The 26,721-nt window shown below is 37.2% G+C and overlaps 2 protein-coding genes across 3 annotated transcripts; one reads left to right on the forward strand and one right to left on the reverse strand.

Moving 5' to 3' along the window:
- Positions 1-6,652: 6,652 nt before the first annotated feature.
- On the forward strand, positions 6,653-14,191 carry CREBZF (CREB/ATF bZIP transcription factor). 2 transcript variants are annotated; one of them, XM_045039826.1, is made up of 2 exons: positions 6,653-8,010; positions 8,220-10,091. In XM_045039826.1, the coding sequence occupies exons 1-2, from the start codon at positions 6,932-6,934 to the stop codon at positions 8,233-8,235; spliced, it is 1,095 nt and encodes a 364-aa protein (XP_044895761.1). In that variant the 5' UTR covers positions 6,653-6,931; the 3' UTR covers positions 8,236-10,091. The 2 variants fall into 2 exon arrangements, with proteins under 2 accessions (XP_044895761.1, XP_044895762.1); XM_045039827.1 differs by having other exon boundaries at positions 6,653-14,191.
- A 1,813-nt stretch (positions 14,192-16,004) lies between these two features.
- On the reverse strand, positions 16,005-24,847 carry TMEM126A (transmembrane protein 126A). Its single transcript, XM_006936876.4, has 5 exons — positions 24,282-24,847; positions 21,903-22,001; positions 18,641-18,834; positions 16,736-16,850; positions 16,005-16,246 (listed from the first exon to the last, which is right to left on the reverse strand). The coding sequence occupies exons 2-5, from the start codon at positions 21,992-21,994 to the stop codon at positions 16,054-16,056; spliced, it is 594 nt and encodes a 197-aa protein (XP_006936938.1). The 5' UTR covers positions 21,995-22,001; positions 24,282-24,847; the 3' UTR covers positions 16,005-16,053.
- Between the last annotated feature and the right edge of the window lie 1,874 nt (positions 24,848-26,721).

Genomic DNA, 26,721 nt, shown 5'->3' on the forward strand with positions numbered 1-26,721 from the left:
TAAACGTTATGTATTGGTGCTGAAGCACCACAAAGCCACGGTCTTTGTAGAGGACTTAAGAGACTGGTAATCGTCATCTACTTCAGTCCCTCTTTTATTGTGCTTTTTCCTGAATTACAAAAAGTGGAGAAACTGAAACAAACAAACAAAAAATACAAAGCAAACTATATTTGCCAGACTTCTCTGCAGTATTTTTTGGAAGATGCAAATAAGGCAGGGGCCCTTTCCCTTCTTTGGCTGTTGTTGCTGCCAAGCATATTCTCAGAAACACGGGCTTTTTCTGCAACAGCATTCCTATATGCATTCACTAGTTTTATGGGATATGGTAGCCAGCCCCCAAGATAGCACTAATGATTCTTGTCTCCTAGTATTCACTTTCTTGTGTAGTCCCCTTTCACAGTGAATAAGGTCTGACGGTGTGACCAGTAGAATACTACAGAAGTGATTGTAACTTCTGAGGCTAGGTCATAAAAGACATTGCTGCTGCTTCCTTGGTGTCTTGGATCATTCACTCTGGGGGAAGCCAGCTACCATGTAGCATAGACATTCACACAGCCTGTGGAGAGGCCCACATGGAAGGGGAACAGAGGCTTCCCCCAGCCATCTGGGAGGTGGATCTCTAGCTCCAGTCAAGCCTGCAGATGACTGCATTCTCAGCCAAAATCTGATTGAATTTGATGAGAATTCCAGAGCCAGACTACATGACCAAAGCACTTGAAATTTTCCGACCAACAGAAACTTTAAGAGATAATAAATGTTTATTGTGGGTTTAAGCCATAACAATAAGCAAATATTTATTATTTATTGTTGTTTTTAGAGTTTGAAGAACTTTCTGGGCCCATAGATTATACATGGGGTTGAGAGTTTGGGCAGTGGTAGTACTCTTGGAGCCAAATTCCAGTTTTTTATTTTAACACTTTCCCAATTAGGGCAGAGATCTCTATTGGGCCTGTTGGGCCACATTGTACTGAGAGGCATTCTTGATCACCCAGCCTAGTGCCCATTCCTCCAGTCCTTCCAATGACTTTATAAGCACACATTCTCTGTATTACAAACTTTTCTGCTTAAAATAGCCAGATTGCTTTCTGTTTCCTGAACTTTAGCTTAGCCTAATCAAAATACCCATCTGAAATCAACAGTGAGACACCAGAGACATTCCTGTGAAAGTCAGAAATAAGACAAGGAAGTTGGCTTATCAACAGTATTATTTAACATCAAAGTGGAAACACTATTTTATTATTAGTCAAGATAATGAAAAAAAGTATTGCAAAAGAGAAGGCAAAATTATCATTATATACCATAAGATGATATAATTGTCTGCTAGAAAAATTTGAATGAATAAGCTGAAAATAAAAACTATTAAGAAAGTCTAGTGGGATAGTCAGTAAAAAAATTTAACAAAAAAGATCAAAAGCTTTCCCACATAGCAATTTAGAAAATATAAAAGAAGAAATAACCTAGTCCAGTGACAAAAAAAAATACATAAGATAACTTGAAAAAATTAATAAATTTAATGCAATTTCCATGAAAACTCCAGGTCTTTTTGAACTTGGAAAATTTTATAAAGTTATCTGGTAGAATAAATATTCAAATATAGATAGAAAATTCTGAGAAAGTAAGACCAGCAAAGAAGGACTTGCCCTATGAGTTATTAGAAAACATTGTAAGAAAACAGTGATTTGAGGGCATCTGGGTCACTCAGTTGGTTAAGCATCTGACTTTTGATTTTGGCTCAGGTCATGATCTCATTGAACCCCGTGACGGGCTCTGTGCTAACAGTACACAGCCTGCTTGGGATTCTCTCTCTCCCCTTTCTCTGCCTCTCTCCCACTCATGCTCTCTATTTCAAAATAAATAAATAAGCATTTTAAAAAATTGAGTGGTTTTTCTCTCAGAATGGTTATACTGACAAATGGAACTGAAGAAAAAGACCAGAGATAGACCCAACTATACATAAGAATTTAATATGTGGCAGGTATGCTGGGAAATCTGTGGAGCAAGTCTGCATTGTTCAATAAATTGTATTCTGGCAAATAACTTTTTGAAGAATTATATTCCTATATCATAATTTATACAAGAACAAATTCCATTTGTAACTAGATGAAATAAATAATCATATTGTGAAAAACTTTTAGTAAAATGTGAATTGAAGTAATTAAGAAGTATTATTTAGGCTAATAAAGCCTTATTAGCCTTAAAACCAAAGCCAGAAACCATGAAGAACACTTTGATAGACTATTTAAAAATTATAGCAAAACAAGCAATTTCACTTTTTCTCTCCCCAAATGTATGTTCAACTGAGGAACAAAATCGGGACATATATAGGAAATAAAGGTACATTATCCTTGTAATGCAAAGAATTCATATAAATCAAGAAGGTAAAAGACAAATACTTTTTCCCACTGCAAAGAAAAATGAGCTCAGAGGTGAACAGGTTGTTCACATTACATGTCAAGTGGTCATGTGAAAAACATTCAGCCCTCTAATAATCAAAGAAACACAAATTGACACAAAAGATGCCACTTTTTATTTTTGGATTGGCCATTTTAAAAAGAACAAGTCCACTGTCTTTGAGTGCATAGGACTAACTACTGTTGCACATCATCGGTGAGAGATACCTTTCTGTAGGTAATGAAGGTCTCTGTATAAAAATGGTATCTAAAAATTCTGCTTTCAAGAATTTATCCTAAGGACGCTCTAAGTGAACAAAGATATTTGTACAATATTATCATGTGGTTTATGATAGTGAAAAAGTCAATGCAACCTAAGTGTTATAGAAACTGGTTGAATAAGTTGGAAAGTTCATGTAATGGCATTCTAGACAGTCATCAGAAATAAGCATGTGGGCGGGGGGGCGGGGCACCTGGGTGGCTCAGTTGGTTGAGCATGTTCAGCTCAGGTCATGATCTCACAGTTCATGAGTTCGAGCCCCACATGGGGCTCTGTGCTGACAGCTCAGAGCCTGGAGTCTGCTTCTGATTCTGTGTCTCCCTCTCTCTCTGTCCCTCCCCACTCTCGATCTGCCCCTCTCTCTCAAAAATAAACATTAAAAAAATTAAAAAAAAAAAGCATGTGAGTCTGTACTAGTTGTCTGAAAGATATCCACAATATATTCATGCCAGAACAGTTGAGTTCAAAGAAATAAAATCAAAACAAGTGTCTGTACATAGAAAAACTATGATATACCCAAATTTTAGTAACAGTTATTTTGGAGTAGTTAGGTTGGACAGGTTGTAATGTCTTGTTACTTATTTATACATTTCTACACCATCTGAATCTTTTGCAATAATCATTATAACCAGAAAAAAAAAACCACAAAACATCTGTAAAGAAAGAGTGAGAAGAATGAATAGAAGAAAAGGGAGTGATAGTGAAGGGGAGAAGACGCATTTTCTAGGAGGTTTACCCTTGCTTTGTTGCTTTTTTGTCTTCTGAGGCTACATTGTAAAAAATTCTCCTTCAGTTTTCTACTTTTAATCCGATCGGAGAGCCTCTTAAAATACATGTATTTAAACCAAAATCTTGCAATTTAGGGAAAAATATAAGAAATCAATCCATGATCTTGAGAATCTAGGAGATTTGCCTAAGGAGAAAATTCAGTTAAATGGGATTACCAGCCACACAAGCGCCTGTAACCCAAGAGGGGCCAGAGCATATAGCAAGCACCTTGCACTGTTTGCTGCTCTGCTGCAGCAAAACCTTTTCCAACGGGAAAGTCGGGAAAGACGTGCATGTTCTTTCTTTCTTTATTCTTCTAGATACCATAGCTCATATTTATTTTTGTTCTTTGCAGAATTGCACAGTTGAATTTTGTGTTATACCTTCAGCTGGAACTGGAGACCTTCTTTATCTATGAAACTGGAGACCTTTTTTATTAACCCATTTAATAAATATGATTGAAACCTAAGCTGTGGCAGGTACTGTTCTAGATATTTGGGATTTATTAGTGTCCATGGTTCCTGGAACTTGCTTTCTATCCCTGTAAGAAACCACCATATAAAAGTAGCTATTTGTTGAAGCTATTTGCTACTTATTCAGTACCCCCAAGAGAAGTTTCTTAAGACCTAAAATCTGAAAAGTGGATAAAGGAATTCATATAAAGTTAACTCGTGGGCAAAGAAGGAAAATTTTTCCCTTTTGATTTGCCAGGGAAGTTTAGTCTATTGTTAACTCAACTTAAGTAACTGTAAGATTTTATGTCTATCCTATTCCAATCAAACTTTCCCCCCTTTTGGAACTCCTTATCTTCCCATTTCCTCTATATCTTCATTGGCCTTGCTTTTAAAATTTTTGAATTTTTTTGTTTCATGGTATTCTAATGTACTTGTACAGTGCTTCAAATCTCAAATACCTTGTGGGGTTAGAGAACAAGATACACCATGAGGAAACAGACATATCCAGAATGTGGTGTGTTTTTTAAGACACATGACCTTCTCTCTTCAAAAAGCCAATAGTGAGAAAAGCTAAAAAATGGGATTATTATTTGAGTTTGAGAAATGGGAAAAAAAACTTCTCAAAAACATAGCCAAATGTAACAAGTGACCCTTGTTTGGATCTTGGCTCAAAAGAAAGTATCCACGATAAAAGATTATCTTCAGGAAAGATGAGGAAATTTGAGGATGGCATGGAAAATAGATAATTTTAGTAAATTATTGTTAATCTTCTCAAGGTCTAATAAGAGTATTATGATTATGAAAGAGAACGTTCTTATGCTTAGAGATACATACTTAAATATGTTGGGGTGATATGTGTTCTCTGCAACTTTGGAATGATTCACCAAAATTTATGTTTTACAAACATTTATAAACAGATAAAGCACATTTGGCAAATGATAATTGTTGAATTGTTGAGTCTGGATATTGGGTAGTATTGCTGAATTAGAGTGAATTATTCTTTCATATATTCTGTGAAATATTTGGAAACTTTAAAAATTGATATATATCTATTTATTATGCAAAGATAAAATATATAAAGCTGATTATAAAAAATATTCAAATATTTTAGTGAAACAATTTCTTATGCAGTAAACTTCTAAAGAAAGGACTAACACCTTAATTTTCTATGGGGATTAAATTGAGAGACCCTATTATTATGGTCCAATCATCACTAGAGCCACTAGAGGTGTTTGGTAGAATTTTGATTTCCAGTGTTACACAAACCTACAGACCAGTCTATGGGTAATTTACATATTCATTAGCTCCCTGAGTAGTATTTTCATTCACCTGATTTTGGGAATCATTATCTTGGATTTCATATTTTGCATTTACACTTCCTAATGTATTCTTCTTAAATGGCTATTTTCTTAGGCAAGCCATTAGAAATTGTAACAGATAATACTGTGGTTAAATTCAAAAAATATGCTTCAGATATCATTTGTAAAATGAATCAATGAACCTTATGTTAAAACTATTTTAGGGAATTATATACTCTACCTGATAGAGATGTATCTTTCTTGTTATCTTGAGGGAGGGAGACCACAGCATTGTCACAAAAGTGAATGTGTATTTAGCCTTGAAAGGGAAAAAATTCCTAAAGAACTTGGACAGAAATTTAGTTGAAACCCTAGAGTTATAAGGAGAAGAGTTAGCCTCGATAATGTAGTCCATTTCAATATCTATTTTTAAATTAGAATTTCTTTTATGATTTAAAGAAAAGTTGATGTCAAAGAATATGTGATCCTAAAATATTGACCAGAATAAACAAAATATAAAATAAAAAAACCCCAAAACTGTGGTTATCACAACTATACATCTAAGTACGTTCATAAAATTGTGAACACAATGAACAGAGAAAAGAATACAACAAGGGTGTTCAACTTGGCTACAGGGATTTTAAGAGTACTCTTTTTACCCTGATAGCTGAAAAACAGCAACAAAATTGGGCTCATTCAGGAAAAACCAGAAAAGTATTGTCTTTGGAAACTGGTAACAGTCCTTTTTAGGAAAAACATCTGTCAGTTTCATGAACAACTCCCAGATAAAACAAAGAGGAAAAAAGTCACACACACGATTCATTCTATTAACACAACCATCAATACAACCATCGCTCAAACCATGAGGTAGCGACAGTACAAAAAGACTGGCGCGCATATGCACACCCACACATGCTCACAATACGCCAACTACAGAATACACACAGAAAATGCGTTTACAATCTTATTACAGACAAGGAAAAGACCTTTTTTTGTTGTTTAGAAAAGGCATAGAAATGGCCTAGACGTTTTAATAAAATTATAATTAAAACTTGGAAATTAAATTATATATGAATGACTTATTTACTTTTTTCCCCTAGCACTCTGTGTTTGAATGAAATGATCTTGTATTACAACAGAAGGGGAAAGGATTCAAGCGGTGTTTTATCACCAGTCTTAAAATTCCATGGACATGCAGGGTAACTTTAAGATTTTTCGTAAATTTGGTATTTAAAAGATCATTTCTGAGAGAGTCGTTTCACTGGAAGTGGAAGCTAGAATATGCAGGGTTGAGAAATGAGGGCGGAGAGAGTAGACCACTTCTTGATAAATTCGGGGTTTGTTATTTTTGCCGCTGTTACTATGACATCACTGGAAAGCTGAAATTACTCCCACTCCGGACCTTACTGAACTCTCGCGATACTAGAGCTCAGTGGAGCGCGAAACGCCGTGGGAGGGGCTGGGGTAAGATCAACCGACTTCCGGCCAGGCCGTTGTCTGGGTGGCGCGGTCGAGTCATCGTTGGGCCTCGCCGCTTCGATCTCCTATCCCTTCCCCCCCACCCCCCGCCCCAGCGCGGGGGGTCGACCAGTCAAGTGGCGCGGGAGGCGTCTCGGATCTTCCCCTTCATTTCGCTGTGGCCAGCTCCCTGGCTCCCCGCGCTGGGGGTCTGGGGTCCTTGGGGGCCCGCGAGGCCCGGTCTGAGGGGCCGGGGCCTACGTGGGCCCGCCGCTGGGCCCCATGAGGCATAGCCTGACCAAACTGCTGGCGGCCTCAGGCAGCGACTCCCCAACCCGCAGCGAGAGTCCGGCGCCGGCCGCGACCTGCTTGCTGCCCCCGGACCTGACCCGGGCGGCGGCGGCGGCTGCAGCGGCGGCGGCGGAGGAGGAAGAGACGGCGGCGGCCGGATCTCCCGGCCGCAAGCAGCCGCGCGGCGACGAGGGCGAGTTGGAGGCCGGGAGGGGGGGCCGCGGCGGCGTGGCCGTGCGCGCGCCCTCGCCCGAGGAGATGGAGGAGGAGGCGATCGCCAGCGTCCCCGGGGAGGAGACGGAGGACATGGACTTTCTGTCCGGGCTGGAACTGGCAGATCTTTTGGACCCCCGGCAACCGGACTGGCACCTGGAGCCCGGACTCAGCTCGCCCGGGCCTCTCTCGTCGTCCGGCGGAGGCTCGGATAGCGGCGGCCTGTGGAGAGGGGACGACGACGACGAGGCCGCGGCTGCCGAGATGCAGCGCTTTTCTGACCTGCTGCAGAGGCTCTTAAACGGCATCGGAGGCTGCAGCAGCGGCAGTGACAGTGGCAGCGGCGAAAAGAGGCGGAGAAAGTCCCCAGGAGGAGGCGCGGGCAGCAGCGGCAACGACAACAACCAGGCGGCGACAAAGAGTCCCCGGAAGGCGGCGGCGGCTGCTGCCCGTCTCAATCGGCTGAAGAAGAAGGAGTACGTGATGGGGCTGGAAAGTCGAGTCCGGGGTCTGGCAGCCGAGAACCAGGAGCTGCGGGCCGAGAATCGGGAGCTGGGCAAGCGCGTGCAGGCACTGCAGGAGGAGAGTCGATACCTACGGGCCGTCTTAGCCAACGAGACCGGACTGGCTCGCTTGCTGAGCCGGCTGAGCGGCGTGGGACTGCGGCTGACCACCTCGCTCTTCAGAGACTCGCCCGCCGGTGACCATGACTACGCTCTGCCCGTGGGAAAGCAGCAGCAGGACCTACTGGAAGAGGACGACTCGGCGGGAGGAGTGTGTCTTCATGTGGACAAGGATAAGGTGTCGGTGGAGTTCTGCTCGGCGTGCGCCCGGAAGGCGTCGTCTTCTCTTAAAATGTAGGGTCAAGTAATCTGCTCTTTATCCGCGTTTACCCCTTTCAACTCCCTTACACCATGTAAAACACCTTAGTGGGACATCTTCACTGGACACATTTCAGAGGAGGAAAACAGTAATATTGAATCTTTAAGTGTTTAGCTAAAAGCATGAATGTGACACTGTAACCAACTCCTAATGATAACATGTGACTATTAAATCTCTCTGACAGTTTCTTTTTTAGGTGATTTCCTTCCTGCCAGGCTCCGTTGTAGGGGTTACAGAACAGTCGTTCCCGCCTCACAACCTGGTAAGGATCCATCTCTTCACGTAACGCTCATGCTCTGCTGCTTAGTCTACTTTAATGGGCAACATCTCAATATGTGTGTGTGTGGAGGTTTTTTTTTCTTTTTTTTTTCTTTTTTCTTTTTTGGAAGGTGGGAGGGGAAATCTAATTTGGGCCCTGTCCACCCTGGAAACAGACTTGTGCTGGTCAATAATGTATTTAAGATGCTTCTTCTGGTTGAAATAGCTGTTAATGTGTCCCCTTGTTCAGACTTGCGTGTACCTAGCTCTTCTGTCCCCAGTGTGGACATGGCCTTGGATGACATCGGTTCCAACTGTACACTGAAAGCTGCTAATAGAGATACAGTTTGGAGACAGTGAAACAGGTGAAGTTGAATGGAAGTTCCGAGTTGTACAAGGTGCAAATTGGAATTCCAATGTTAGAGCAACTTTTTAGAGGCTGACAATAAGTATTTGGGGCTTGCACAAATGTGATAGTTATTTTGCTGGAGATGACAGAAATGTCTTAAATATTTGGGAATGCCATTTAGTTTTCAGAAGGAGATGTAGAAATACAAAGTATTCAGAGTAAAAGATTTTAATATCTCACCATTAGAGAGGTTGGAAATTAACATGCATATCTGTGTTATTGAAGGAGGAGTAATAATGGTTAATGAAATGTTTCTTTGAGGACCAGCACAGTGATTACCTTATCACTGAGTATAAATAAATTGTTAAACACTTTTACTTTTGTTGTATTAAAATTTTAGGTTAAATTTATGTATGATTAGATATTGAAGGTTGTGAAATGTGAATGAAAACGTGTAAAGTGAGGCTTCACAAAGAATCTTACTCTCCTTATTTCAAAGGTTTTTGTCCTATTTAAAAATAATTTTTAAAGTTGAGTGGTTCTGGCTACTCAAGAACACGATTGACACTTTTTCCAAAGATGGGACATATTCTTCCCTTGAAGTACTGTATTATCCATTGTCTGATTGTATAGATTCAGTTACTGTGTCCTTCAGTGTAAGAGGCATTAAGAAATTCTTTGTGAAACATCACTGTTTGATAAAGTATATACATATTTAGCATCCTTGTTTTTCTTTGTGCTAAAGTGGATACAGCTGTTGGGGCAGAAGAGACGGGACCAGCTGCTGGCCACATTTCCTGCTTTATTTTAAAAGGTAGTATAAGAAATGAGGAAAAAGAGGTAATATCAGGGCTTCTGCTGTCTTTTATTTTAAAATGTTCATAATTAAAAAGTATTTTCCAGCAGTCCAAAGATGTAAGTTATCTTACACATAAAATGTTTTGTTGTTATTTGGTTATAAAAATGGAATCCTTGTTCTTGCACAACTGTAAATGTTTTGTTGCTAGATAACACAATTTGAGACCTAACTTGGTCTCTGGTTTCCAGTGCATTACAGCATATTTTGTAAAATCATCTACTGCACTTGAGCATGAATGGGTAATAGCCAAACTCACAACCTGGAGTGATGAACCTGCTTATACCTAAGTGCAGGAGCAAGCCCCTCACAATGCAGCTGCATGGATTTTTAGTGCCTACTGAATTACATATATATATATATATATATATATACACACACACAAACCAAAAGTAGTTGGAAAAATTATTTGAAATGACTAATTTGTGCTATCTCTATGGAATATGTTAAATGTAGCTTTTTGAAACAGAAGCCTTGAATTGAAATTTAATTAATACTTGAACATTTTGTATATATTTCTTTGTATATAATTTTGTGCAGTACCAATGACAAAAATATGGTGTCATAATAAAACCAGGTTTGTTGATCTTTCAGTTATGGGCTCAAAGAATTTATTCATCTCTAACATGACATTGGAAAATAATGGATGAAAATAGGAAAAATGATTATTGTTAATGCTGACTTTGGGTCTTAAAAGGTTCTGGAAGCAGTAAGTGTGTTTTTCTAAAATACCATTCCCTTGGAATATTTTCTTCCTAATGTCATTGCTTTTCCTGCATTATTTGAAGTTTGGGGCTGGGGAGAAATAGTAGTCAGAGCTTTCTGAATTGGAATGCTTTGAAAATTCTAAGTGTAGATTTTTAGAATGTCATTTTATAAATGGCAGTTTTTGGAAATACTTGAGTAAGAACTTTTGAGAATGGAGATTAGTATCACCTATTTTTAAAGCTGCTTATTTAGGTTACTTACGTTTTAACTGTCTTTTCTTAGTTTCCATTTCATTCTCCTTTTTTTTTTTTTTTCTTCCCTAATTTTGGTGACTTAGTGATTTTGTCATTTTTTACATCAACTTCATGGTCTTGTTTTTACATGGTATTGCATGTATTTAGGACCTAACAGGGGCTTTAAATAAATTTGATCATATTTATGTGTAAGCACATTTTACTGTAAATGTTTGGGTTTCTGAATTTACAACAGATCTGTTTATTTCAGTATGTAGTAAACAATATCTTAAAGTGTCCGATTCACTACTTGTTAATTAAAAAAAGTTATGATTAATATGAAACTGTTGTCTTACTATTTTTAGAGAATTGTGTTCTGAATGATTAGTAGTTGGATAAAGGAGATTTCTGGAATATAATAAGGATTGTTTTGAAATTTTAAGGTTTGGCTCTATTTACTGTAGTGGTTGAAAACAACTTAGTATTTGGGAAACTTTTTTTTTTTTTTTCCCCTAATTGCCTCTATGGCAAAATGATGCAGAATTAAAGAGGTAGTTTTTTTTTTTTAATATTTGCCTTCTGATGGTGACAGGAATTCATACATTAATTGAACTAACACATCATATTGACCTCCTATTTCTGTCATATTGACTTACTGTTTCTGCACTTTCTTGACCAGTCCTAACGAAAAAGTCCACATTTGTTAAAATGTCGTCACACCTCTGATATAATCCGACAAAAAGTGTTCAAAATATTTTAAATATTTGTGCATTTTGTAATCACTAAATTAATCTCTCTCTCTTCTCTTTAAACAGCTTAGCAGTGTCTGCAAAAACGAATCTTTTCCTACAACCTGTTAACTGACTGGACTGATGGTAACAAAGTAATTGTGGGAGCCATGTCGGTCAAAAATTTGGCATCTGCTGAAAAAAATGAATGCCATATTCAAGTTCCCAAATTACTTCTGTACTGATTTCACTTTCCAGATTTCACTTTCCAGAAATGGAGATATGAAAAGATTCTCTGGAATCCTTGAAAGACTTAATAGAAATACATGAGACTAAGTTAATTTTGGAACAAAATCATACCCTTTTGTCTTTCATGGGAGTGATACTCAGTTCTTGCATACTTTTTAAAAATTGTAACCATTGGAGAAGAGAATTATAGTATTTCATCAAGGAATAATAGAGTCTTTACACAATCAAGAGCACATTCTGTAGAATTACATTTTAGTGGAGTAGAATTACATAAACAGGCCATCAGGGATCACAAAGCATATCATGAGTTTGTATTTATTTCCTGGAACTTGAGAGCTAATCTGAAGTATAGGCTGACCTTGCTGAGTAGAATATAAAAGTTAATGTAAAGTCCTTAACTATAAACAGTAGTCTTTTTAAATAGATGCATTGATTTGTCTTGTGTATCTGAAAAAATTGATTATGATTAAATATGTGAGTAGTTAATTACAATTCAGGGTAATAGGATGTTTGGATTCTGAGGTTTTGGCTTCTTGAGTTTTCTCTGAGTACTTGACACTTTCTTGAATATTTTGAGGTTTCTAACGGTATCGTAGTTTCTACTGTTATATATTAAAATTTCTGTAGTGTTACGTAAGGGCTTTAGTATTCTGGATGATGGGAGTGTTTTTTTTTTTTTTTTTTTAATGCGGAATGTGATTGTTTTACTTAATTGAAACATTTTTCCAGTTTATTACAAGTGTGAAAAAACACTCAAAACTCTGGATTGTTTTATTTCATTTCATTGGATTATGTTAATACATTATTTAGTCTGGTCTAGACTGAGTCATTTTATCTTACTGACTCATTGGGAAGTGTGTAGATCAGAGAGGTGGGAGGGGTAGGAGATAGCCAGAATGAATTATCATAACTATACAGTTTAGTTATTGTATGATATTATACAAAATTTATTAAATCCACTGTTGCTTGTAATCTAAGTATATTCAGTGCCTGTGCTGCCAGGCAACAATGAGCATGTGTAGTGGCTTATACTCAACTGATGGATATTCCTACAGTTCCAACAGTATAACTGGTTGTATTTCTACAACCAAAGATTTGGCATTAACACTAGTTGGTGATGATTAGTTACTCCTTTGATAGAACAGAGTGGATAACTCACTGATAATGAGTAATTACCTTTAAAAATACATGATTACCTAGTTCAGCATTTTGAAGTTCTAGTTTAAGGTCTCACTAATTTAGTCAGAGTTTTAAGTTAAATAATCTGATGATCCTTAAAAGTTGAGTAGGTACTGAAATACTTTTAAGTGTTTACTTTTTCCCCCAGACTCTTATTAATACAAAGTGTTGAGACCCTCCCAAATGTTTATATTTCTGTATTTTACTGTGTACTTTTTTCTTCAGAAACCAGGTAGTTAACCCTCTAAGCTAGGGATCAGAAAGGGGAGGGTCTCCATTAGAAACTTGTAGAATGTTTTGTGTGGCTGGCATAGTATTTTTCATATATTTGAACTTGAATACCTCAATCCTCTGTCTGGCAGTCACTCGTTGTCTTACAATACCAGATAGCTCTCAGCTCTGATCTGTTTGTAGTAAAATGGTCATTTACTTTCAGTTTTGAAATGTAGAAAAATTAAATGAGGTGATTTAAATTTTATTCAGAAAGTAACCATCTTTAGGAATATAAATCATGCAGTATCAGGGAAAAATAGATTTTTAAAAAAATATATAGGTTGGTTAATAGAATGTTGTTGCTCATGAACTTGCCTTTTTCATTGCTTTGGTTACTGATAATAGTGTTTTTATTCCTACTTTTTCACCTTCCTCAATTTGTACATTCAAGATTTCTTAATTAGAGCCATTTCCCCCAATTTTTAAAAAGAAACCAGTTTACAGTCAACTTTAATAATTTTTATAGTTTTGTTGACCCCAGATTATTTTTTGCTGAAAATTATTTTGCTTAATTTTCAATCTAATTTAAAAATGTAGTCACTAATGGTGTTTTGAAAAATTGCGTCGTTGGGATAATATGCACAGTTTGATTTTTATTGGTGGCCCAACTTTTCTTTACACTGTGCCTCCAAATGCTTTATCTTTGGATACCCACTGCAGTCAGTTTCCTAGACCGTCTGGCTTTTAATGTGCTATAGTTTGGGGTTTACAATGTAATATGAGCCTTCTCTCTTTCATAAAGCCAGATAACTACACCAAGTAAATTGTAAAAGACAGACTTAAATAGTTGGTTTACTATGACTGAACTGAACTATTAAAAGCTCTCTAAGGGTAGTGTTCTTAAGGTCTTAGCTACAAATGACTATTTCCCTAAATTGTAAGGAAGACCACAGCAAGTTTACATGTCATTTATCTGCCCCCATCCAAGTTTTGGTAGATTTGTAGCAACAGATGTAAAATAACTTTGTCTCTTGCTTATATTGTCCATTTTTACTAATTGGAAAGATGATCTAAAAATATATATGGTAGAGGATGGAGATGTTAGAAAGTAATTCTTTTTGGTTACAGACACCATTGTAAACTCTTGTATGGATTTATAGATGGTATTATGGTAGAAGTGTTTCAGCACAAGAAAACAATTTGTACTGAGTTACCAGTTTAGTTGTCAGAGGCTTTTGAATTATCCAGGTTGATTGCGCCATTCTTTTTCTTTAAGGAGTCTAATTTAGTAATATGGATTTCTTATTTTTGAAGTCAGGAGTTTTAATTTTTGCTGTGATAAGTAGAACTCTCCTTTAAATAAAAATGACAGAATGTAAAGTATATAATTTTGGGTCAGAGAGCTTTAAATTTTTTTCTTAATGTTTATTCATTTTTTGAGGGAGAGACAGAGCATGAGTGGGGGAGGAGCAGAGAAAGAGGGAAACACAGACTCTGAAGCAGGTTCCAGGCTCTGAGCTGTCAGCACAGAGCCTGATGCGGGCTTCAAACCCATGAACCATGAGATTATGACCTAAGCTGAAGTTGGATGCCTAACCAACTGAGCCACCCAGGCACCCCAGGATTAGGAGCTTTAAGTAAAGCATATTCATTATAGAAAACTGAGAAAATACAGAAAGGAACCAAAAACAAAAAGAAAAATCACCACTAATTCTCTAACCCAGAGAATATTCATAGTAAAATATAGATTTCTTTTGCTTTGTAATTGGGATCGTTCTATATATAAATTTGTTAGGGAATACATTTTAAGGTACTTGTTGAACATCATCTTTCTGAAATATTTAAAATGAATTTTGAATTTTGTTAATTTTGTTTGAATTTAAAAATATTTAGCTGTACTGCTTTCTTTTCTTTGAGGAGACCCTGAAAGCCTATTTCACTCACGAGGCTGCATTTTCTAGGTAACAAGCTAAATTAAATTCTCCTTTCATGTAATTAAATAGCATAAGATTATATAACAGATACATCACTATATTTGAAAGGAATAAATAAGATGCTTGTGAATATGTTGTAGGAGGACACTTTATTTGGTAAGATTGGCTTGTTTCATAAAGGAGTGTTAGTCTAGATCCACACTGTTCAGTACTGTAGCCATTACTCACATGTGGCTAAAAACTTTAAAGGTAAAAATGAAGTTTTCCAGTTGCAGTAGTTACATCTCAGCCATATAAGGATAGTAGCTAGTTACCATGGTGATTTAGATGCTTTCACTTAAGAAAATAGTTTAAAGAAATGAGATGAAAAGTTTTAGGAAGAGGAATGTAATACGTCACTTAGAAAATGTAAATGATCTGTCTTAGGAAATGAGGAATATTAGATGAGGCTATTTCAGAAAACAAAACCGGGAGCAATAGGAAGAGTCTTCTATTTAAGTGCTACTATTTATGTCAGGTGGTGGGTTAGTCAACTTCCATATATTACATAATACCAATCTTGAGTGAGGTTACTGTTGAAGAAACTGAGGACCAGAGAGGTTAAGTTGCTCAATTAACACCACACAGCTTAAAAAAAAAAAGTCTGGGTATGTGACCCCAAAGGGTTATCCCATACTAGATGGAATCTTCAGAGGTAGAATTTGCCTTGATCTTCCAAGAACAGAGATTTCCAGAGATAATTAAGATGACTCTTTAAATCGTTAACTCTATCATTCTATCACTGTATTGGCAATATCAACATATCAGCTCCAGCTGAGCCTACCATCTTTAAGACTGTAAGAATTGATCCCTCTGTGAGGAAGGTTGTTAAATATGTTCTAAACTTCTACGGATTAATAATACCAATGGAAAGAGTGAATTGGGAAAACGGAAGTGTGAGTAACATTTGCTGTAATGAACTGATCCTCATCCCTGCCTCCCATTTTCATTCCAGCTTGGATTCTTTATGAGGCTTTCAGTTAAAACTTCTGTAAGGCTATTTTTCCTGTATTATGGACCAAAATATGCTTAATGTAAAGGAGTGGAGCAAGTGAAGTGAAAGAGAACATTGGGCAAATTAAAGAAGTTACACTCTTGTTTAAAGGGATGGCCCTTACTGGTATTCAGCCTTGTGTTGCCTTGTGTAGCCTTAATGTTATCGGTCCCAGAACTGTACCTCATGTGATAAATTAACAAATGTATGTTTATTCATACACTAGACATTTATTCATACATTACAGTTTTATTTTTGTGTACAAAGTTGTTTAACAATCACTGAATTTCTAGGCCAGGTTCAGGTAACTGAAGAGCCTTTATAACTAATTTATATTGTCTAGATCCGAGGTATGCTGCAAACATGGTCTGGAGCAAAATTGGAAATAACATCTTTCTAAAGACAGGCTTAGAAATTCTAGTCCAGTAAGTTAAGATGTTTCCTTTTTCTGGTAGCAGGGCTGACTCATACCTGTAAGAAAACATTGAGACAATTCTCTAGAAAAGACAGTTGTATCAAATGGTACAATATCTATTAATCCCAGAAGTCTTAAGATAAAACTAGTTTAGGTAAAGATTAAGGTAATTCGGTTATTCTCTTTGATGTCATTAGTCTTTAAAACCATACTTTTGGGTTTTTTGACCCTTTATCCACTTTACCTTTGAAGGCTCATATAGCTTATATTGCTAGATATGAATTCATCAGAAAATAACTGCAATATTTGGCTTATAGCTAGCCATTTTGTGATGGAATTTTTCTTTAATGAGCTCTCATGCTTGGCAGAGTAATGTTTGCAGCTTTGTAGCTGGCATTCAATAAACAAATTAAGGTTACGAACCTATATACCCAAGAGGTATAGTGGCATCAATTTCTAGAACTGTTTTCAAATTCTTGAGAAGTAGTCATTTATATATTTTTGAAGTTTTTCAATGATTATGAGGAAAAAAAAAAGAATCCTACCTGGCTGCTAGGCCACCATTCACAGGTATAGCCAAGAAAACAGGGTACAGACCACCAAAAACAAGACCAACCAGTCCACCCCGTGTTATGGTACAGGTTTCACAATTCAAATCACCTAGGAAATAAATCAGTTCTAAAATGGTCATGATAGTCAAGCAAACATGATTTTAAAAATGCAAGTTTATCTTAAATGTGTCACAAAGAACTCAATTTTCAGGCAGCAAATACAAATCTACAAGGCATATTAGAAGGTATAATATGTATGGATAACCTAAAATGGCCATGAATAACGAAACCATCTTAGGAAAAATACTCTAATTTGTTTTGAACTTGAATATAATAATCTCAGTTTGCACTGCTTCTGCTTTCTGCACTTGTATTGGCAAACCTGAGGTAATCTGTCTTCAGGAAACTTGTAACTCATTTTTAAAAAATGATTTGTACTTCATTTTCTGTTTTTATATTATATACCGTGACTATTTTCATAAAATTCTTTATTCATTTCCAAATTAGTATAAGCTATTTTAAAAACAGAAAGCTAAATTAATAACTTTAAGTTTTAGTCTGTTCGGTTCACTGGGTGGTAGGTTTCCCTAAATCTTAAAAATTCTTTCCACAGTGATCATGGGGATTCATGCAAAATATTCATCCAGTTTAAACCAATTTGGAACACTTAAGAGAATTTAAGTGGACTATCTCCCTTCCATCTGACCATCACCTGCAGTAATAATATTTTTATTTGAAATCAGTCAAAAAATTTTCATGATTAGCCATACAGGCATACCTTGTTTTATTGTGCTTCATTTTATCATGCTTTGCAGGTAATGCATTTTTTTTTTTTAATTGAAGGTTTGTGGCAACTCTGTTTTGCATAAGTTTGTAGGCACCATTTTCCCAGCAGCATTTGCCCACTTCATGTCTCTGGGTCATATTTTGGTAATTCTCATAACATTTCACACTTTTTCATTATTGTTACATTTGTTATGGTGAATGGTGATCTGTAACCAGTGATTACCATTCGTTCAAAGCTTAAATGACAGCAATATTTTTAAGGTACATGCATTGGTTTTTTTAGACATAATGCTATTGTACACTTTAAACAGACTATAGCATATTGTAAACATAACTTTTATATGCACTGGGAAACCAAAAAATTCTCTGGACTTTGCTAAAACATTCACTTTATTACAGTAGTCTGGCTAACCTGCAATATCTCCAAGGTATGCTTATACTGAAAGCACTCAGCACATACAGTAAACAATCAAAAGGAAATGAAGTCTCCATATATTTGTAATTCTTGTATATACATTTAGTGCATTGGGAGATTTAATCTATAAAGGGTCTTATTCCCTTCAGTTTTTTCCCCCCTTTTTTCCTCTATACAATTTTTTTTAAAACTAAGGCAGCGGGGTGCCTGGGTGGCTCAGTCGGTTAAGTGTCTGACTTCGGCTCAGGTCATGATCTCACGGTCTGTGAGTTCGAGCCCCACGTCGGGCTCTGCTGACAGCTAAGAGCCTGGAGCCTGTTTCAGATTCTGTGTCTCCCTCTCTCTCTGACCCTCCCCCATTCATGCTCTGTCTCTCTCTATCTCAAAAATAAATAAACGTTAAAAAAGAAAAAGAAAACTAAGGAACCATTTAAAAAAAAATTACACATATTTCTTTAAGTATTGTGGGAAAGAACTTAGCTAAAGAAAACTATAACTGCTATGAGTGTGCATTTCACTTGCATAGAAGACTAACTTGTTATATGAACCGCCACTTTACACAGGCTAGCAAGTTTCAGTCTTATCCATGCACCGACTAAGATATATCATATTAACCTGGTGTTAATATTTAAGGATTAATGTAAAGTGCAAATAATATATACCAAAGCAAACTCTGGTGATAGTGAAACTGAATTTACCTGTATTCAAAGGTAGATTTACAAAAGCTTTGTAAGATGCATGCGCAGTCAAAAATGGGATCACTGCCATTGGTAAGCCAGCAGCTATACGAGCCTGTGTCACGTTTAAGATGCGTCGAAAAAGACTATTTGCTATTAGACCACAGAGAGCAGCATTAAGTCCGATATAAACTGATCCATGTTCAAATAGATTCCTGAATGGTGAGAAAAAAAGTAACTTTTTTTGTGTGTGCTGTCCAACAATTCTGGTGTAAACACGACAGAATTATAGGAATAACAGGATACCACATTTATCCCTTAGAGTTCCGTAAAACAAAAACTTTTAGAATAATGTTTTATGTATAGATTTTTATTCTAAGTTCTTTTGAATTTGTTCAACAATTAAGGATAGAGTGATACATTTAGATCTTGCTGAATGGACTTTGTGATTTTGCATGAGACAGTATAGAAATTTCCCACAACAATGTAACCGGGAAGAGCTTCTGAAGGGTCTTGTGAATGCCTCTTCTTTGGGCTCCCACAATACCCAATACTTAACTCTAGCACAACAGATGATAAGGTAGATCTATCTTACAGACACTTCTATGTCAGGCTTCCCCACCAGTCTTCAAGTAAATAACTTGAAGATAATGGATACAAAGATATATTTGTCTTGTTTTCAGTAGCACCTGACACCTAAAAGGCATTCATTAAGGTGAAATTAATAGGTTTCCTTTCACTTTACCCTGAAGGATTAGAATCAGGATAGGGAGGTGGAGGAGTACTAATATTTAAGGGATATCCTATGCTAGGTACTTTACAACAACCCACTGAAATACAGAAGAAATTGATGTTTTGAGCTAGTAAGTGGTAGAATTGGTTTTTAGCCAAGGTATGTATGAATTTTAAAATGCATGTTCCATGCTTTCTTTAGTTTTGGAAAAAATAATACCTAAACTTATTGCTGGATACTGAAAGTACTCCAGACTCTTTAGCCTACCACTTTTCTACCACCTGCCTTGCCATCTACAACACAGGCATCAAACTCGAAAAATTTCTCATTATTTATTTAGCCAGACGACCCACACAATGCCGCCTAATTTCTGTGGTTAACACTCATCTTAAAAAGTATTTCTAGGAATTCCTAATTGAGCTTCCTACATTGTATAAGGCATTACTTTTCTTACCTGTCACTCTGCAATCATAATGGTGCTTGTCATTCAATCACTGAGTACCTACTACACGCAGCAGACTTGATGCTGGAGACAAAAAATTATCTATCTTCTACCTTCAGTGTTTTCATAGTTTATTATTGGAGGATGAAAGACATGTGAGCATGAGATAAAACAAGTCTATTGAAATGGTAATGGAAGTATAAGAGAGAGGCAGTTTAGAAACTTAGGGTACACAAGATATATTTAAAAAGTGAGGAGAGCCTAGAGAACCTTCCAAACAATAACAGAAAACCCATGAAAGTGAAAGACCTACGTACTTTTGTATTTTTGAATAGCAAAGTTTATGGCCTCCCAAATTTTAATTTCTTATGGTTTAGAGTCACATTTTTTAGTTAGTAATTCAGTACAAAACAGTTACTATCTAGCAGCTCCTTTGCAAGTCAGTTTTCCAAGAAAGTGCCTATATTACTAGAAACTCATGACTGTTTGGCAAGACACACACAAGACAACTAGACAACATGAATGAAACACATGAAATAGAAGATCACAATTAAGTGGCAATGAAATATATGGTACATAAAATTATTTTGTAGATCAGAAAGTGAAGTTTTTGATATTAAAGTTTCATACACCTCAGGACTTTTCAAATACCTATTAAACATATCTAATGATAATGCAAGACCAGGTGAGGATTCAAACTTAACAAGGATAAAATAGGAATGGAAAAAATATGAAATAAGTCAAAGATAAGGAGACACTGTCATCTGCCCTGTTCAGGTGCCAATGCCTGAGAGCAATTTTTACTTCCAAATTAAAGCTTACTATGCAGTTCCAGCTTACTTCCCCACTGTTTCTGCATTCTTATTTGGTGAAAGTCCCAGTGAGATAGCCTGCTCTTTTCAAAGCTGCCACCACCTATTATGTCAGTCTTTCTGGCTCTCTACCTTACTGAGCTGGAAACGTGGACACAGGCCCTTTATTGCTTGAAAAGTTCTGTTACCTCCCTCAGGAAAACAACAAAAGGACGTATAATGTGTGTGTGTGTGTGTGTGTGTGTGTGTGTGTGGTGGGGGAAGAGCTGTAGGATATACAGCTTATGAAATCTGACGAAGTTCTTATTGCTGCCCTTGGTCTATAGGTTCTCTCTTGTTGGGCTAAGTAGCAGCAAGACTGGAATTTACTCCAGAATGTATCTGGAATTTACTCCAAAATGTATTTCAAATCCACCTTTTTCATGTCCAATGACCCCACCCCTGCCATCACCACCTACCAACATTACTATACCAGTTTTCTTACTGGTCTTAAATTTCTCTCCTACCTTAAATCTAGTTCCCCAAAGCAACTGGAATGTTCTTTAGAAATGTTACCTGGATCACATCATTCCCTGCTTAGAACTCTTCCTTTTCCTTCAATCTTATGCCCACTTCCCTGTTTTTCAGTAACACTGGTTCCTCAGGTATGATCAACATTTTGCCACCTTGTGGCCTAGGCATATGCCATCCCCTCTGCCTGAGATACTCTGTCTCTCTCCTCCCTAGGCTGGCTCGCCTTCATGCTTTTTGGTCTCATAATTTCTCTTTAAATGGAACCTATTCAGAGAGGTCTTCTTGCTATAGAAATGCACTATTCAGTGCTGTCTTCAGAGATACTCTGTTTCCTATATAGCCTTTTTCTATTTAATAATATAGATCTTTAAGCCATGATCTCATTTCTCTGGCATTTCTTGTCATGTGTGTCACATGGCACTCTCTTGGACTGTAAAACAGTTTTAGAAATAAACTGACAAGACAATTTAAAAGCCATCTTAAAGGTCTATTATTTAGATGAGTCTATAAATGTTCACATCTGACTATACTCTTACCCAAATGGAAAAACTGAGCACTATCATATAATTAGATATGTCCAAAGGCATGAATTCTAGCCTTAACTTCAAGCAAAATAGTTAACCTCTCCTGGTCTTGGGTTTTCTCAGTAAGGCAAGAAAAAGAACTCAGTTTCCTTCTGACATTTTATGTTTATATTCAAATCAAATAAATGTGAGATAATGAACGAATGACGAAAATCCACCTGGTAAAAGATATTTTTAAATTAAATTTAAATTAAATTACCTTTCTGCTTCTGGGAGGTGGTTAATTTTTCTGGTTATGATATTGAAAATTAAGTCTTCCTTGACAGTATCATCTGGTTCATGATTTTTCATCTTGAGCCTTAAAAAATTAAAATATTTCTCAATAATATGTATCTATAGAAAAACAACAAAAAGGCTTATAAAAAGCTTTATAAATACCATATTTAATTAAAAAATTAGCTATAGCTTGAATTCATAATCTGAAAAATCAATGCATACACACCATACCAAAAAATATATTCTAAGTGAAATAGAATCAGAACATGAAAAGCAACCCATAAAGCTTCTAGGAAATACAGAATAGCTTTATAATCCTTAAAATATTTCTGAATTTGTAAACAGCACTAAACATAACACCTAAAGCTAACATTAAGCCAATATTAACTGATTAAAATTAAGAACTTGGGTTGATCAATAGCTACTATAAAGATAAGCCAGTCTGGGAGAAAATGTCTGCAATATAACTGACAGAGGAGCAGTTAGTACCCAGAATATGTAAAGAAGTGCATATATCAAGAAAAAGGCAAGCAACCCAATAGAAAAGTTGGCACAAGGTTTGAACAGGTACTTTCACAAAGAGGGAAGCAAACAGCCAATAAATATGAAAATATGTTTAACCTCATTATAAAAAATTAAAACCACCATGAGATATCAGTCTGTACCTGGGTTGGCTAAATTAAAACCTCACAATTTCAATTACTGGCAAAAATGCTGGGTAACTGGAACTCTCATGTGCCACTGGTCAAAGTGTACACTGTACCCACTTTGGATACAACCACTTTAGAATAAAGAATTTGGTATTGTTTAGTAGGTAGAAGAAACATATAATCAATTTCACTTTCAGGTATACCCTAAAGTAGAAATCTGCACACTTTCTCTAAAGGGCCAGCTAGTAATGTAGAGTAGGGGGATGGTGAACTATGAGTATTAGCCTGAAGATTTAGCTCATTAAACAAGATTTCAAGGTAGCAGAGTTCAAAGCAAAAGTTCAGAAATAACAGCAAAATACAACACAGTTTTATGAAATCAGATTTTTGTTATACATTTGCTATGAGATTAATTTACAACACCGATTTCTTGCTGGGTACCTGTTAGATATAAGACCTCATTTGGAACACGTTGAGTGAAATGAAATTTCATATCCCTAGATTTAAAATTAATAAGTACAATATAGACTTAGAAATTTACATCTAGTTTCCTGGACACAAACTTTTTGAGGGTCTTGGTTATAGTACCATGACAGACACCATCTCTGACCTACAGGAACTTTGAATAATTCTGTTTATGTGCTGGAGGCGCACGTGTGTTGTGTGGATAGATATATAAATTCAGTATATACAGAGAAATTTGGGGCGCCTGGCTGGCTCAGTCGGTTAATCCACCGACTTCAGCTCGGGTCGTGATCTCGCTGTTCCTGAGTTCAAGACCCCTCTGCGCTGACACCGCAGAGCCTGGAGCCTGTTTCAGATTCTGTCTCCCTCCCTCTCTGCCCCTCCCCCGCTCACGCTCTGTCTCTCCTTCTAAAATAGATATTATGAAAAAAATCTAAAAAATGTACTGAGAAAGTGTACGATGTATATAGTTCTGAAATAAATTGTTTCCTTAGAAAGTCCAGCCTGCTGCTGGACTAGTTTTCTATTTTATGCTCTGCATATTGACGAGGTTCCGAGTTCTGTGAACTAGCTTTTTCTAACATGTGGCTATTAAAAGTCTTCCTTAATTCAAAAAAGTTCTGCCATAGCAGCCTGCAGTAGGCCTTTGTATCTGCGTTACTAACAATAAATCTAGGGGTGCCTGGCTGCTCAGTCCGAAGAGCATGCGACTCTTGATCTCGGGGGTCCTCAGTTCAAAGAGCATGCGACTCTTTTGATTTCGGGGGTCGTGAGTTTGAGCCCCACTTTGGGTGTAAAGATTACTTTCAAAAAAATTTTTAATAAAATAAAAACAAAAACATAATGAATCCAAGTCCAAAACAATGTCACCTTTAAATCCTACAAACATTTTTAAAAGCTTTTGCCTTAGCTATCTCACATCCCTCAGGATAGCTCTTAGATAGGCAAAGGGCCAAGTGGGGCCTCTGAAAATTAAGTTAGGCCAGGGTCACCCTGGCTATTAGCAGTAAAGCCAGGATTAAATTCAAACGCAGACTTTTTTTTTTTTTCTATTAGCTTAATTTAAATATAAGGTCTTTTCTTCTAGGATGTAAAGTGAAGAGACGGTAGGCGTCGTCTCCCCTCCTCCCTCTTCCGACCCAGTCAGTGGATCTCATTCCCGCGCTGCAGGTGAGCGGCACGTCACCGCGCTGTACCTCTCTTGGTACCCGAGCATTTACTGCACCCTTCCCCCAGAATGCCATTACCTTATGCTCTGCTCACAACCCTCCTCGGCACGCTGGGGTTCACGCCAACCTTTGCTCAACTAGCCTGAACGCAGCCATCTTTGGCTGACACGTGACTCGGGTCAGGCAGGCGCCGGGTCGCGGGCGCTGATTGGGCTTCCAGCACAGAGGTTGCCTGCAGTAGTAACTTCCTGCTGGGGGAGTTCAGCCGAAGGAAGTGGTGGGCCGCTGAGTGAGGAGTGGGTTTTCGGCGAGCGCAGAGGGTACTTGTTAACAACCTATCCCCCGCCTTCCAGGACAGAGTCTGTGGAAATTGTGCAATTTCGGTATCAGAGTGACCGTAATGCTTCTCCTTTCACTGAAAACCTACCTTGGACACATTACTTCAGTTCCTGGCCAATAGAGCCAACCTCATGTGTTGAGATAGGGTATATAGAAAACTGCACAGCCCTTGGCATGCTATAGGTAGTTAAAAGAAGCTGAGATTTCTTGGCTCCATCGGTTTTTTATTCTCCCTTGAATCTTAAGTTCCCGTGCTACGTTGTGATCTGGTTAAATGTTCCACCACAGTCTGAACACCTCAAGAGCAAGCGAGAGTTTTTTTTTTTCTTTTTTTCTTTTTTTTCCTGAGGATCTCTGGTGCCCTGCTGAGGACTGCTTATAAAAAAAAAGGGTTGGGTGAATTATGGTGAAAGAAAAACTAGAGTGGCTTCGTAAGTCAGAACAATTGAGAACCAAAGTCTTGGACCAAGCCTCTGAAGACCTCTCAGTTCTCATCTCCATTGGTTCTTTTCTCATCTATAAAACAGGAGGGGAAATAATACTCTCCTTGATTATTTTGTAAAGTTGTGAGGATCCTGTAAAAGTGCTTGCCAAGGTTGCTTTGGAAATCACTGAGCTTTATCAAGGAGAAAGAGGTATTCAAAATAAAGAGGGAAAATTTCATTGGCGAGGTGAGCAGGAGAAGAGCGCCCAAAACTCCTTTGGCTGGGAGGAATTTATCCAATGTCAAATCGTCGCTGGTCAATAAACCAGAAAATTAAAACAGGTCCTCAGATTCCAAGCCAAAAAGCCAGTATACTCCTCACCTGGAAAGTTTCCTAGGTAAAAGTCAGAGACAGTTTGAGAAAACCAGCTTAAGATGCTAACCGTAACGTCTGTTCGCACGCGTGAGTGCGTGCGCAAGTGACTACTTTGTCTCCATTCTATACTCATTCAAATTTAATTTTTAACAGTTTTAAGCTAATTTTTAAATCTATAAATATTCGTGCTGTACAGTATCTGCAGCATGCCATTCTGAAGTAATAAAAGCAATTTAGTAATTGAGATTTTATTTAAAAAATCAGTTCTTCACAAGAAGAAACGTCCATTTCATCTAAATTCTCAAATTATTAGCTTAAATTGTTTACTGTATTTTCTTATTAGCCTTTAAGTCTGTAGAATGGGTAGTGAGGTCACATTTCTCTTGATATCTGTCATTTGTGTCTTCTCTTTTTTTGAGTGTCTGGTCAATCTGGCTAACGGTTGGTTTGATCTTCTCAAGTAACCGGATTGTTTTTTCTTTTTTAAATTTCATTGTGGTGTTTTTTTTTTTTTTTTGGTTGTTTTTTTGTCTTCAATTTGATTGTTTTGTACTTTGATCTATATTATTTGTTTTCTTCTTCCTACCTGGGATTTAGTTGCTCCTCTATTTATAATTTTTTAAAAATTTATTTATTTATTTTGAGGAGCAGGGGAGGGACAGAGGGACAGAGAATCCCAAGCAGGCTCACACCAGCAGCACAGAACCTGTAATGGGGCTCCAACCCACTAACATGATATCATGACCTGAGCTGAAATCAAGAATCGGGGGCTTATCTCCAAATTCTTTAGGAAGGAGCTGAGGTCATTTGAAGTGAGATCTTTCCCCCACCCCCAACATATGTGTTTAGTGCTATCAATTTCCCTCCAAGTACTGCTTTAACTGTATCCCACATATTTTGAAATGTTTATCATTTTAATTTGGTTCAAAACACTTTATTTTTTTAATTTTTTTAAATGTTTATTTATTTTTGAGAGAGAGACAGAGAGATAGAGTGTGAGTGGGGAGGGGAAGACAGAGAAGGAGACACCGAATCTGAAGCAGGCTCCAGGCTCTGAGCATCAGCACAGAGCCCGATGTGGGGCTCGAACTCAAGAACTGAACCATGAGATCATGACCTGAGCCAAAGTTGGATGCTTAAACGACTGAGTCAGCCAGGAGCCCCTGGTTCAAAACACTTTCTAATTTCTCTTTGCTTTTTTTCTTTGATCCATGAGTTATTTAGAAGTATGTTTATTAGTTTTCTAATAGTTCCAATTCTCCATGTACCTTTCTGTTAATATTTCTAATTCAATTCCATTGTGGTCACAGAATATACTTTGTATGATTTGGATCCTTTAAAATTTATTGATATTTATAGCCCAGATTCTGGTCCATGTT

This window comes from Felis catus, chromosome D1, assembly GCF_018350175.1.
Source record: "Felis catus isolate Fca126 chromosome D1, F.catus_Fca126_mat1.0, whole genome shotgun sequence".
Classification (NCBI taxonomy): domain Eukaryota; kingdom Metazoa; phylum Chordata; class Mammalia; order Carnivora; family Felidae; genus Felis; species Felis catus.